The sequence below is a fragment of the Salmo salar genome, chromosome ssa03 (genome assembly GCF_905237065.1).
Source record: "Salmo salar chromosome ssa03, Ssal_v3.1, whole genome shotgun sequence".
NCBI lineage: Eukaryota > Metazoa > Chordata > Actinopteri > Salmoniformes > Salmonidae > Salmo > Salmo salar.
This window is the reverse complement of record NC_059444.1, coordinates 57,925,076-57,939,532: the sequence shown is the minus strand read 5'-3', so window position 1 is coordinate 57,939,532 and position 14,457 is coordinate 57,925,076. Positions and strand designations below refer to the sequence as shown.

Genomic DNA, 14,457 nt, shown 5'->3' with positions numbered 1-14,457 from the left:
ACAACAGCAAAGGACCTTGTCAAGATGCTGGAGGAAACAGGTACAAAAGTATTTATATCCACAGTAAAACGAGACCTATATCGACATAACCTGAAAGGCCTCTCAGCAAGGAAGAAGCCACTGCTCCAAAACAGCCATAAAGAAGCCAGACTACGGTTTGCAACTGCACATGGAGACAAAGATTGTACTTTTTGGAGAAATGTCCTCTGGTCTGATGAAACAAATATAGAACAGTTTGGCCATAATGACCATTATGTTTGGAGGAAAAGGGGGATGCTTTTAAGCCGAAGAACACCATCCCAACCGTGAAGCATGGGGGTGGCAGCATCATGTTGTGGGGGTGCTTTGCTGCAGGAAGGACTGGTGCAATTCACAAAAGATGGCATCATGAGGGAGGAAAATTATGTGGATATATTGAAGCAATGTCTCAAGACATCAGAAGTTAAAGCTTGGTCGCAATTGGGTCTTCCAAATGGACAATGACCCCAAGCATACTTCCGAAGTTGTGGCAAAATGGTTAAGAACAACAAAGTCAAGGTATTGGAGTGGCCATCACAAAGCCCTGACCTCAATCCTATAGAACATTTTTGGGCAGAACTGAAAAAGCGTGTGCGAGCAAGGAGGCCTACAAACCTGACTAAGTTACACCAGCTCTGTCAGGAGAAATGGGCCAAAATTCACCCAACTTATAGTGGGATGTTTGTAGAAGGCTACATGAAACATTTGACCCAAGTTAAACAATTTAAAGGCAATGCTACCAAATACTAATTGAGTGTATGTAAACTTCTGACCCACTAAGAATGTGATGAAATAAATAAAAGCTGAAAGATATAATTCTCTACTATTATTCTGACATTTCATATTCTTAAAATAAAGTGGTGATCCTAACTGACCTAAGACAGGGAATTTTTACTAGGATTAAATGTCAGGAATTGTGAAAAACTGAGTTAAAATGTATTTGGCTAAGGTGCATGTAAACTTCCGACTTCAACTGTACCTTGACATGGATTATAACCTAAATGAGTTGGCAGTAAAATAAAAAATGTTGACTTGTAACTTAGACTGCTTTAGTTTAACTCAGGGTTATAGAACATCCTGGGTGACCTCTTAACTGTCTCCTACCAGAAAATATTTAAGTTAAATTCTTCCAGTCAGTCACTTTTTCCATTAGTGATTGAAGTTGTACATTATCACCAGTACATCGAATGCACATAGCATTTTGACTTGGGAGCACTAGTGCAGTTCAGATAATACATTAAAAGGCACATGGTTACATATGTATCATTGTTTCAAGTCCAGGGTGCTCAGACAGTTGTTACATTTGTATTTGAGGTGCGGGCACCACGAGCAAAGACATTTGTATAATTTTAATCGGCAAGTCTGATCAGGTTTAGTCAGAGAAATATTTCTTAATATATGACTGGGCTAAGCTATAGAACAGCGTCTGTCTGTCATAGAAACAAACGGAGCATTGCTTTGTGTCGGTGGTTGTGCCTTTAAAATACAGAAAACCGCTCCTCTGTAGCCCAAACCGTTCTAAACTAAAGACCTACTTTACCTGAACTAAATCATTTAATTGATCTGGCCCAGATTGGCAGGATACACTTAAAGGGACACACAAATCAACCATAATGAGTAAGGAACTATCAGAACTATGACAATATTCATATACCCTATTTAATATATAAAAACATTTGTCACAAGGGAATTTGCAGTTTCATTCAGATGAAATTGAGGTCATTACCACTAAATACATTTATAGGGACCTTAAGTGTGTCACAGAATTATATATTTTTTGAGTTGGAAACTACTGCCCTAGAGAATAAAACCACACTCTGCTTCATATATAGACAGTGAAGCTACAACTTTTAACTTGGCCCTATACTCCAGCATTCTGGATTTGAGCTCAAATGTTTTATATCATGCAACAGTTGAGAGCATCACCTTTCATTTGAGAGTATCTTCATGCATGTGTTTTACCGTTAAGAAATGAAAGCACTTGCATCGATTTCCCCCAACTGAAGGTGACAAATACCCTGAAATAAAAAGGTGACATTCAGGATTGTTGCGGCATATGAAACATTTGATCTTAAATCCAAAATAGAGCCAAATGAAACATTTCAGCTTCACCGTCTAAATTGAGGAAAGTGTACAGTATAGCCAATTTAAACATGTACTTAATTTCAAGAGCTCAAAGATGTGGTTCATCCTCTTGTAACACTGGCCCACCCACCCAAATAACTAAAATTGTTGTCCAGAAACAACACCTAGGCACTCATGTCTGTGCAGGAGTCATATTCCCCCCCAAAGTGTGCCCATTGGCTCCCCCGCTTGCATTCAAAAGCAATGGACAGGGCAGGTGTAGGAAATGTGGACAGTACCTAGACCCTGTGGCTACACCAAGGGTGAATCTCAGAGGTCCTTCTCCAACTCAAAATGTCTGAGGAAAGCATGGTTTACTGCGTAAAGTTAAACTCCACTTAGGAAAACAGATCATTTCCCAATTCAGCTTTTGAATCAAGTCAAAAGTAAATTGCAGCAAGCAAGCCTGTATATCAACATTTTGTGCAGACCAAAAATTGTATTACGTCGCATATACACCAAACGTACAAAGCATGCTCTATGACAGACTGACCAGATGGCTATGATCCCTTGATGTCCTGTTAAATCTACTTCAGTGTAGACAAAGGGGAGGAGACTGGTTAAATAAAAATTTAAGCCTCAAGACATTGTGTGTGCCATTGAGGGTGAATGAACAGGACAAAATATTAAAGTGCCTTTGAACAGGTTATGGTAGGTGACAGGTGCAGCGGTTTGAGTGCATCTGCAACGCTACTCGTTTTTTTCACACTCAGTTTCTCGTGTGTATCAAGAAGGGTCCAACACCCAAAGATCATCCAGCCAACATGGGCCAGCATCCCTGTGGAACGCATGACACCTAGTCGATGCACTGACAAATTGAGGCCGTTCGAGGGCAAAACTCAATATCAGGAAGGTGTTCCTAATGTTTCGTACACTGTATAAACTAGTAGAGGGATGGAAACTAATAGGGGTAGGGGAGACAAAGAAAATAAAAAATACAAATGCCCACCACAAGGGGCAGCAGTGGCTCTGCGTACCCACATCCATACCCACCCCGCGAGCAAAACATAATCAGCCCCCCTCGTGACAGCGAAGACCCCAAAAATAGTGTTTCAAAGTTTCCTGAAATGATACACATTGCCATAGGGGAGGCAAATGCTCGCTGTTTTTAATATAACTGATGATCAAATGGGCCCCACCCCAGTTGGTAATTCAACCGTACTTACTACAAGTTTACAGAGCTGGTTGCTAGACTAATTTACCAATCTAAAAATGCCTTGCTTGACATGGGCTAATTGAGTGACTGCTGATGCACAACTACATTTTATTGAAATTGCACCTTGTGTATTCTATTATTCTAACACAACATGAAGTTGAGACCTCATCCCTGTACTAGTACATTTAGCTTATATTGTATTCAATGTGATAATTTAACTAGTACTTTAACATGTCTTTAAGTCCAGCACCCAAACACCACTGAAAATAAGGACTGACAAGTTTATAGTTATCCCAACCATTTATTCAGACAGACAGTCTAAATCAAACTGAGCTCTTACGTAAAACTTTGAAAAAAAGGGGAACATAAAAAGGCAGGATTTGTAATTGTAGATTTTGATTGGAATGGCGGTGCCACAGCCTCATGAGCGTCACATCAAGAGTTCCAATTCCCTGGGAGAAGGGAGGTGACAGGGATGGGACACACTAAATTACATCGCGAACAGGATGAGGAACGCCACCATGAGACAGAAGAGCCCCATTGCCTCAGACAGGGCAAAGCCCAGGATGGCGTAGGAGAAGAGCTGCTGCTTCAGGGAGGGGTTCCTGTCAGAGAGACAGAGGAGAGGACCGGAAGTTATGATTTAGGCTGGATGACAGCACCAGCAGCAATTTGGTCATTAATGATATGAACCCAAATGAATATTCTTCATCAATACTCTTGTGCTAAAATGTTAGCATTTCCCTGCCACTCACATAATCAATGATCACAACTATTCTCCTGCATCAGATTTTGCGTTTAAATCTGCCCAATTCCACAAACAAAGGCTTGATGAACGAGAAGGATTCAGTTACCTGGCATAGCCGATGATCAAGCTGCCGAACACGGTTCCAATTCCAGCCCCTGATCCCGCCACACCCACTGTGGCGGCTCCAGCACCGATGAACTTGGCGGCAGTGTCGATGTCCCTGGAGATAGTGCTGGTCTGGAACCCCCGGGTTAGAAGAGAGGCCTCACCGACAGGCAACAGGGCCTGGGGAAGATGCAGGGTGCCGCACAGTCAAAATCAGAACATAGTTCCATTTCAGTCTCTAGCTCCTGAGGCCACCTGACAGGTGTAGATCTCATAATAGCCCACCACTCCAAAATGATGGAAGCTCTTAGCTCCCTATTGCTTTCACCTTGACCCTTCTGGTAGTCTGAACTAACAAGAAATAACAGATAAGGGCTAGGAGGGACACATCTGGAACTGGGGTTTGTTTAGGAGTGGGATGTTATGGAACAGAAGGAAATGTATGGCGTAATACATTTCTGTACTATTACGGTGTAGGAGTACATTGACCCCACTGAATAAAGGCCCAGAACAGAACCCATCAAGAAGAACAGAGACTAGTGCAGAGGTTGAAAGTACTGCTCAAGATAACAGTCAAGAATGGGCAATACAAGTGCAGGGTGCTCCAGTGCCTTTTTTAATTCATCTTATTTTTACGAGCATGTGTGCACCTACATTTAAAAAAAATAAATCAAGGCACAATTTAGGAGCACTATGAAAAATATTTAATATACTAAAGCTAAAATCCTTAATTTCTCTAAGCACACTGGTGCTCTTAAATTTAAATTCCAGGTTGGACAGCAAAATATTAAGGCGGATATGCGAGTAAAAAGGTCGCAGAGTCCTGAAGGGATCCGTGGAAAAGGTCACAAGGACACAGCCAGGATACCAGTCTTATTTAAGCACTGGTTATGTTAGTATTTCACCATACAGGGATTTAAAGTAGTCTGGTGTTCAGGATAAATACAACCGAAGAGGTAATAAGGGTTACTGATAATTTAAAAATAAACTTTATGAATATAAAAATGGCCTAATTAATAGTTTGAGGTTATCACAAAAAGGGGCAATTGGCAAAAGGTTTACACACACCTAAGCACAGAATTGTTAGCAGTTCTACTGTCACAGGGTTTACTTTTGGTTTGCAGAGAGGCTTACCTGCTGCTCACTTCTGGCTTCAGGTCTGTTGAAGACTGAGACCGAGACCGGCCGGGCGAGGACTCTGGACCCCCCACGCAGCTGCAAGAGACAACTACACATCAGACTCCTAGACAGACTTATAAGCTTGTAACAAGCTCTACTTACAATCATTACTAAGACTGCCAAATGTAGATTACCCTGAGGTGAGTTCTGGAGCACGCCAAGATTATGACCCTACAGAGGTGCATCTAATAGTCTAACGTCTAGGAGGATTAGATGCATGAAGACCGGTAGAACGGCAATGTCAAACCAAGTTTTATTTGTCACATGAGCCGAATACAACAGGTGTAGACCTTAGTGAAATGCTTACTCACAAGCCCTTAACCAACAATGCAGTTAAGAAAATACAAAAAAAAATTACGAGCTAAGAATAACAAATAATTAAAGAGCAGCAGTAAATAACAATAGTGGGGCTATATACAGGGGGTACTGGTACAGAGTCGGGGGCACTGGTGTCAAGTCATGATCAATCCAAATCGTGTCCTTAGTAAAGATTGAGTACAATAGGGTTAGATTAGCCTACAAGGTGATGTTTACCCAATTTATCCCCAGCTGACCACTGGTCACACATACAGGTAACACTGCCCTAGACTATTCTTTCAATCAACCTTAAAAAAAAAAAAAAAAAAAAAGTGTTCTCATCTCATGTGCTGGTCAGAGTTCACAGCAAACACCATTATCCCAGAAGCCCTAGACCTACACCAATTTGCATACCACCCCAACAGATCCACAGACGATGCAATGTCTATTGCACTCCGCTGCCCTTTCCCACCTGGACAAAAGGAGCACCTATGTGAGAATGCTATTAATTGACGACAGTTCAGCAGTCAACACCATAGTGCTCTCAAAGAGCATCACTAAGCTAAGGACCCTGGGACTAAACACCTCCCTCTGCAACTGGATCCTGGAATTCCTGACGGGCCGCCCCCAGGTGGTATGGGTAGGTAACACATCTGCCATGCTGATCCTCAATACGGGGGCCCCTCAGGGGTGCGTACTCAGTCCTCCCTATTCACCCATGACTGCACGACTTCAACACCATCATTAAGTTTGTAGACGCAACAGTGGTAGGCCTGACCACCGACAATGATGAGCCAGCCTATAGGGATGAGGTCAGAGACCTGGCAGTGTGGTGCCAGGATAACAACCTCTCCCTCAACGTGATCAAGACAAAGGAGATGATTGTGGACCACAGGAAAAAGAGGACAGAGTAGACCCCCATTCTCATTGATGGGGCTGTAGTGGAGCAGGTTGAGAGCATCAAGTTCCTTGGTGTCCACGTCACCAGCAAAAGATCACCAGGGATGCAAGCTGGTGAGGGCCCAAAAAGGAAACACTTTTTACTCTGAAACATGCAAAAAATATATAATCTCTGCTAGGGGGAAAAGCAGTTTAACTAATTAAACAAAGAATATGATCTACATCAGTCTGTGTGTAAAATAAAGTGGTTAATGTGAATATAACTCAGAGCTAAAAAAAAAATGTAAAGAAAGCCAATGTTTGCCTGGACTTTACTGCAAATGACACGCAAGTCTTAAAAAAAGAAGAAAATACACTAATATTGCAGTTAGCCATGACAGCCTTTATAATAGAACACTTGTGACCACACACACCTAAATACTGCACTTGGGGGGGAAAAAAATTATCTTAAAGTAGAAATAGAATGAAACAAATAGGCATTCTATTTTTGCTCAATTATAGTGGCCACTACAGGAGACGATCAAGTGCATAAGGCTACATGTGTGCAAAAATAGCATTCCCTGAGTAAAAAAATAAATATATAATCCTGCCTCACACAGGTTACTGTCAAGTTCAATGCAACAAAAGCAATATCTTTGGGCTATAATGCACACTTTCTGCCTGTGGACATCTACAATGTGCCAGCAGAGCATGATGCCCTTTGTTGGCATAATTTATCTATTTCAGGCAGTGAGTACACCTGGCATACCCCTTTTTATCCACTGTATTGAAAAGTGTGTGGTGTTCCTTTCACCTCTATAGAGGCATCCAGCTTAAGCCAGGCCCAGCTCCTGCTACACTTGATCCCTGAATCCACTTGTTTAACAAGCAACGCCTCATTGTCACCCAATTCTCTCATTCTGAAAATTAACCACATACTGTAGAGGGAAAACATTAACAAGTGGTTAGTTCGTTAGCTAGTTAACATTTCAAAAACAGATTACCAGGGTCCAGTAAGCAACGTTAGCACATTATAACTTGAGGAACGGCAAGGAGTCGTAAACCAGTTAAGACTATCGCGAATTGGTTAGGTTACTAACAATAGCTGTCTGACTATTAGCAAGCTAATTTTCACACCATGAACGCAATTATTTGATCAGTTAAGTTGGCCAATGTTGCGCAACATTTCTCTGGCCTTGGATCTCAGTGGTCGTCCCCAAAGCCAAAACCTACTTTGGCTGCCTTTCCTTCCAGTTCTCTGCTGCCAATGATTTGAATTGCAAAAAAATAACAAATATTAAAAATTTAAAAAAAAGCTGAATTTGGAGACTTATATCTCCCTCACTAACTTTAAGCATCAGCTATCTGAGCAGCTAGCTGATCGCTGCAGCTGTACACAGCCCAGCCAATCTACCTACCTCATCCCCATAGTTTTTATTTACTTTTTTGCACATCAGTATTTCTGCTTGCACATCTCACTCCAGTGTTAATTTGCAAAATTGTAATTACTTCGCTACTATGGCCTATTTATTGCCTTACTCCATTTGCACACTGTATATATAGTTTATTTTTCAATTGTTTTATTGATTGTACGTTTGTTTATTCCATGTGTAACTCTGTCACACTGCTTTGCTTTATCTTGGCCAGGTTGCAGTCGTAAATGAGAACTTGTTCTCAACGGACCTACCTGGTTAAATAAAATAAAAAACATTTGCAGAATTCGATCCAGCTAGCAACATACTTAACAATGCGAACAATACTTGTTCCACCCCACTTTCTCCCTCACCTCAAACTTTCCAAATGCCAGTTGTTCGGTTACAGCTCATGAAGTACACTTCATCACCTTCTCACCCCCGTCTCCATGGTCAGACTGCTCACCTACCTCTTCGTTATCGTTCAGGGGACACGCTGCTGTAACTGGCAAGCTGCCTTTCCATTGTCTGCTGTCTTTCCAGAGCGCGCTGATGATGTAACTAGCAAGTTGGTTGTCTCTTCAGTCACGCGCTGCATTCTGTTGTGTGAACGATTGGCTGAGCCTTGGATACAGCCAATGTTAATGCTTCAAACGCGCGTCACTCGTTCACTCACAGCCAGTAGTGATCCAAAGCCCCCCCAACTTGTCATCGGACCAACACGAATCACGTAGGTTACCAATTTTGGATTCAAAACGGCGAATTTAGCCGAAAAGGTAACTAGTTTGCATCCCTGTATCATGGTCCAAACACATCAAGACAGTCGTGAAGAGGGCACGACAAAACCTATTCCCCCTCAGGAGACTGAGAAGACTTGGCATGGGTCCTCAGATCCTCAAAAGGTTCTACAGCTGCACCATCGAGAGCATCCTGACATCTGTTGTATTCGTCGCATGTGACATAAAATGTGATATTCCTTACCAAGGACACTAATTTGCTGCGCATCTTATAGCTAAACAGGATTGCGTGTACATGCTAGATCTAGACTGATAAGGTACGACTGGTAGAGGATCAAACAGTGACATTGTAGTTTCAATGAATACATACCACAGCAGGTGAGGTGACAAACTTAGCGCAGGCGTACATGGCTGGTGCCTGTGGAGAGAGATGAGAAATTACATTTAACTGCTCATTTGCGCCACCATTAAATGTCCTATCAATTCAACAGGCATCTTTAAGCACAGTCGTTTGGACCCACCAAAAAATGTTAAAGGCATGCACAACTCTTAACTACAGCCTTACACCAGCTGTACACTGCTAAAGGTACAGTAAAGGTGACCTGAGCTGTAGGTGTAACCAGTCAAGCATTTGACCATGTGCATCTGGGAAGAGGATGCACAAAAGGCAGACTAAGGTTCTGTAGTAAAATCTGAATGTAGAATCTCAAGAGGTTACAACTCGGTGCAAATAAAGGATCAAGTTACAATCTTTATGCCCATGTCATAAGATCAGTTAAGTGAAAATAGCAAGGCGTGATTGAATGTGGCAAGAGCCCAAAGCAAATGACAGTGAAGCATTAAACAAGATCCTTTCAAAACACTAAGTGGGGAGTTAAACTATGATCAACTTCGACTCCAGAGATGTCTAGTGCTAATTAATCTAATTGTGTTAATTACTAATACACAACCTAATTGTGTAGCGAGGTAGTGTATTAGTACCAGTGCAGATATGGCCCAGACAGGCAAGCTAGCCTTTAGCTCTGCTTGAATGAGTGTCAAAATAAAAATTAACTAGCTAAATTCATTGTAAAAAAACCCGCCACATTCTTTAGTACAGTACACCCCACTCCTTCCCTGTCGCCATTCCGCCCCTGGGCAGGTAACGTTAACATTAGCACGAATGACAACCGAAGGAATCACCACGGGTGAAACTTAAACTAAAATGTCCATGCTTAAATGTGGCTTATTAAACCCATTTCACATGCAATGAGGGTAGCATCGATTTGCAAAAAGATGACAGCATGAAACGTTAGTTGGATAACCCGGGAAGCTTGTTAGCCATAGCTAGCTAAATGTAATATACTTCAGACGGACACTGCTAACGTTATTCGATAGGTGGGAGGATTTGGCTAGCCAGCTCGAGACGTGAAGGTCAAAAATGACCCACAGACACCAATACAGGATTTAAATACAAGGACGCTGCATTTGGTACAGGACTAGAAATTGATAGAAATTGTTAAACGTCCTTCTCAATCCTCAGGGACATGTATCCATAATGACCGAAAACATGCACTGGTTCACTAGGCCCAGATATGGACGAGCAAGTCAGACATTTTGCAGAAGCTTCACCGCAGCTTAGAATCGGTTGTACACCAAAATGCATGGTTTAACAAGTTAGCATTTGCATGTTTATTTCCCAACAGTATTCGCGGCTGCCCATGTAGACACTTCTCTGGTAAGAATTCTACAGTACGAATACATTCCCTGTAAAATGTCATTCTTGGGAAGAAATCATTGAATGGCCGTCAACTTCACCTACATTGCATGGCTAGCTAGCATGCTAACAATTTATATTCGCCCCCGCAATGCTGACGGGACATTTCAAAATATTCACAATGCGATTATAACCATACCGAAATCACAAAATAATGCGTCACACTGAAACCCTAAATTATTAACTCACCTTAATGTTACAGTACACACGGGGTCCTGGATTACTAATTCTCGCTCACAGCAGCAGTCAATGTGCACTCTGACAGCTGTCACCTTGTCATTTATAATCTTAGTTACTACGTCCTAAACGTCCATTGGACAAAAGGAAACCTCCTTCGACTGTGATTTCCTGTTTAGCTTGTCACTACTTTTAACCTAGCCTATAATGGAGCTTTCAATGTACTACAATGCTTGCAATTGGTTGACAGTATTTAGGGCGGCTGGGTGACTCAAACGCTGACGAATGGTAAGAATGGACTCGAATCCTATTTCCTTTCCCCATTGGACCATATTCCCGTTAACCTTTCAAACTACATCCAGTGTCCTTGATTTCTATTGGACAGTGTATAGGACGTCCCGCCTACTTCCAACATTTTAGGAGTAAAGGAATTGGTATGCTTTAAATGACGTGCAGCTTATAAAGGCTTCATACAAATAATCTATAACCGTATGTCATGCTTTATAAAGGGTTCATAAATGTGGCATTAATGTGTGACATAACCACCAATGTCAAATATGACACAAACCGCTTAATAATGTCCTTACATATACATTTTTTACATCTTAGTCATTTAGCAGACGCTCTTATCCAGAGCGACTTACAGTAGTGAACGCATACATTTTTTTTCTTTTTTCGTACTGGTCCCCCGTGGGAATCGAACCCACAACCCTGGCATTGCAAATACCATGCTCTACCAACTGAGCCACACAGGACCGTGCACAATGCATTTATCTTGGATATTGGGTTCAATTCCCGACACCACCCATCCATAAAACTTTATTCATGCATGACTGAAAGTAGCTTTTGAAAAAAGTGTTCGCTAAACTTGATATATTATATTATATTTCACTAAAACATTTCTAGGATGGCCGAACCTCTTTCCCTCTTGGGTGTGTAGTCAATATTGGACCTAACCTCAACTTCCCCAAAAATGCTGTGCTGCAGGATGACACACACTTTAAGGTGCAGTCATGCAAAACCAAAAATGTTGGTCGGGCCTTCTCAAATCCATAAAAATGTTTTACCTACTTATGTTTTTCCCAAATTCTGTTTTCTTGGTTTTGTTATTCCAGTTTTCAGATTTCGCATTTTTTTTCTGATTCCCCCCAGTTTTCCACATTTTTTAAAATAGAAAAACAAAAAATTTAGATTTTCTGGGTTCACAACAATGCTTAAACTACATCAGGGGATGACTTTTGACTTCTGGGAAAAATGGAAGAAACTTAGATTTTTTAGTGTAGTTGCCCTTTAATTCAGTGAGCATGACCTGCACTGTTGTTTGGTTAGTGATTTTCTTTAGTGCAGTAAGCGCACATGTAATGTGATTCGGCCGTCAACGGAATGGGTGGAGTAAAAAGGCCAGCAACACTCCACATTATTCAGAGCCCCAAATGACACCATATACAGTGCCTTCAGAAAGTATTCAGAACCCTTGACTTTTAAAACATTTTGTTACGTTACAGCCTTATTCTAAAATGTATAAAATAAAAACAATTCCTAAGCAATCTACACACAATACCCCATAATGAAAAAGCTGAAACAGGGTTGAAGAAATTTGTGCAAATTTTTATAAAAAATAAATAAATTAAATACCTAATTTACATAAGCATTCAGACCCGAAATTGAGACTCGAAATTGAGCTCAGGTGCATCCTGTTTCCATTGATTATCCTTGATGTTTCTACAACTTGAGTCCACCAGTGGTAAATTCAGTTGATTGGACATGATTTGGAAAGGCACACACCTGCCTATAAAAAGTCCCACAGTTGACAGTGCATGTCAGAGCAAAAACCAAGCCATGAGGTCAAAAGAATTGTCCGTAGCGCGCCGAGACAGGATTGTGTTGAGGCACAGATCTGGGGAAGGGGACCAAAAAATGTCAGCAGCATTGAAGATCCCCAAGAACACAGTGGAATCCATCATTCTTAAACGGAAGAAGTTCAGAACCACCAAGACTCTTCCTAGAGCTGGCCGCCTGGCCAAACTGAGCAATCGGGGGAGAAGGGCCTTGGTCAGGGAGGTGACCAAGAACCCGATGGTCAGTCTGACAGATCTCTAGAGTTCCTCTGTAGAGATGGGAGAACCTTCCAGAAGGACAACAATCTCTGCAGCATTCCAGACGAAAGCCACATGACAGTCTGCTTGCAGTTTGCCAAAAGGCACCTAAAGACTCTCAGTCCACGAGAAACAAGATTCTCAGGTCTGATGAAACCAAGATTGAACTACTTGGCCTGACTGCCAAGCGTCACATCTGGAGGAAACCTGGCACCATCCCTACTGTGAAGCATGGTGGTGGCAGCATCATGCTGTGGGGATGTTTTTCAGCGGCAGGGACTTGGAGACTAGTCAGGATCGAGGCAAAGATGAACAGAGCAAACTTGCTCCAAAGCACTCAGGACCTCAGACTGGGGTCAAAGTTCACCTTCCAACAGGACAACCACGCTAAGCACACAGCCAAGACAACGCAGGAGAGGCTTTGCGAAAAAATTCTAAAAACCTATTTTTTCGCTTTGTCATTATGAAGTGCTGTATGTAGATTGATGAGGAAAACTATTTAAGAAATTTTAGAATAAGGCTGTGACGTAACATAATGTATAAAAAGGGAAGGGGTCTGAATACTTTCCGAATGCACTGTATAAGCCTGGGATATCACATTTTATTGGTCACATACACATGGTTAGCAGATGTTAATGCGAGTGTAGCGAAATACTTGTGCTTCTAGTTCCAACTATGCAGTAAAATTTAACAAGTAATCTAACAAATTCACAACAACTACCTTATACACACAAATGTAAAGGGATGAATATGTACATATAAATATATGGATGAGCGATGGCGTGTAGCATAGACAAGATGCAGTAGATGGTGTAGAATACAGTATATACATATGAGATGAGTAATGTAGGATATGAAAATATTTTGGCATTATTTAAAGTGACTAGTGATACCTTTAAGTCTGTTTATTAAAGTCTATGTTGGCAGCAGCCTCTCTATGTTAGTGATGGCTGTTTAACAGTCTGATGGCCTTGAGATAGAAGCTGTTTTTCAGTCTCTCGGTCCCAGCTTTGATGCACCTGTACTGACCTCGCCTTCTGGATTATAGCGGGGTGAACAGGCAGTGGCTCGGATGGTTGTTGTCCTTGATGATCTTTTTGGCCTTCCTGTTACATCGGGTGCTGTAGGTGTCCTGGAGGGCAGGTAGTTTGCCCCCGGTGATGCGTTGTGCCGACCACACCACCCTCTGGAGAACCTTGCGGTTGAGGGAGGTGCAGTTGCCGTACCAGGCCGTGATACAGCCCGACAGGATGCTCTTAAGATGACAAGCCAAATTTCTCTAGCCTCCTGAGGTTGAAGAGGCTCTGTTGCGCCTCCTTCACCACGCTGTCTGTGTGGGTGGACCATTTCAGTTTGTCCGGGATGTGTACGCCGAGGGACTTAACTTTCCACCTTCTCCACTACTGTCCCATCGATGTGGGTGGGTACTCCCTCTGCTGTTTCCTGAAGTCCACGATCATCTCCTTTGCTTTGCTGACATTAAGTGAGAGGTTATTTTCCTTACACCACACCCCGAGGGCCCTCACCTGCTCCCTGTAGGCTGTCTTGCCATTGTTGTTAATTAGGCCTACCACTGTTGTGTCATCTGCAAACTTGATGTTTGAGTTGGAAGCGTGCATGGTCACGCAGTAATGGGTGAACAGGGAGTATAGGAGAGGGCTGAGAACGCACCCTTGTGGGGCCCCATGTTGCGGATCAGCGGGGTGGAGATGTTGTTTCCTACCTTCACCACCTGGGGGCGGCCCATCAGAAAGTCCAGGACCCAGTTGCACA

At 42.2% G+C, this 14,457-nt stretch overlaps 1 protein-coding gene across 1 annotated transcript; it reads right to left on the bottom strand.

Moving 5' to 3' along the window:
* Positions 1 to 3,583: 3,583 nt before the first annotated feature.
* Positions 3,584 to 10,803, bottom strand: LOC106600830 (ATP synthase F(0) complex subunit C3, mitochondrial). Its single transcript, XM_014192534.2, has 5 exons — positions 10,601 to 10,803; positions 9,026 to 9,073; positions 5,286 to 5,366; positions 4,153 to 4,331; positions 3,584 to 3,903 (listed from the first exon to the last, which is right to left on the bottom strand). The coding sequence occupies exons 2-5, from the start codon at positions 9,062 to 9,064 to the stop codon at positions 3,789 to 3,791; spliced, it is 414 nt and encodes a 137-aa protein (XP_014048009.1). The 5' UTR covers positions 9,065 to 9,073; positions 10,601 to 10,803; the 3' UTR covers positions 3,584 to 3,788.
* Positions 10,804 to 14,457: the final 3,654 nt, after the last annotated feature.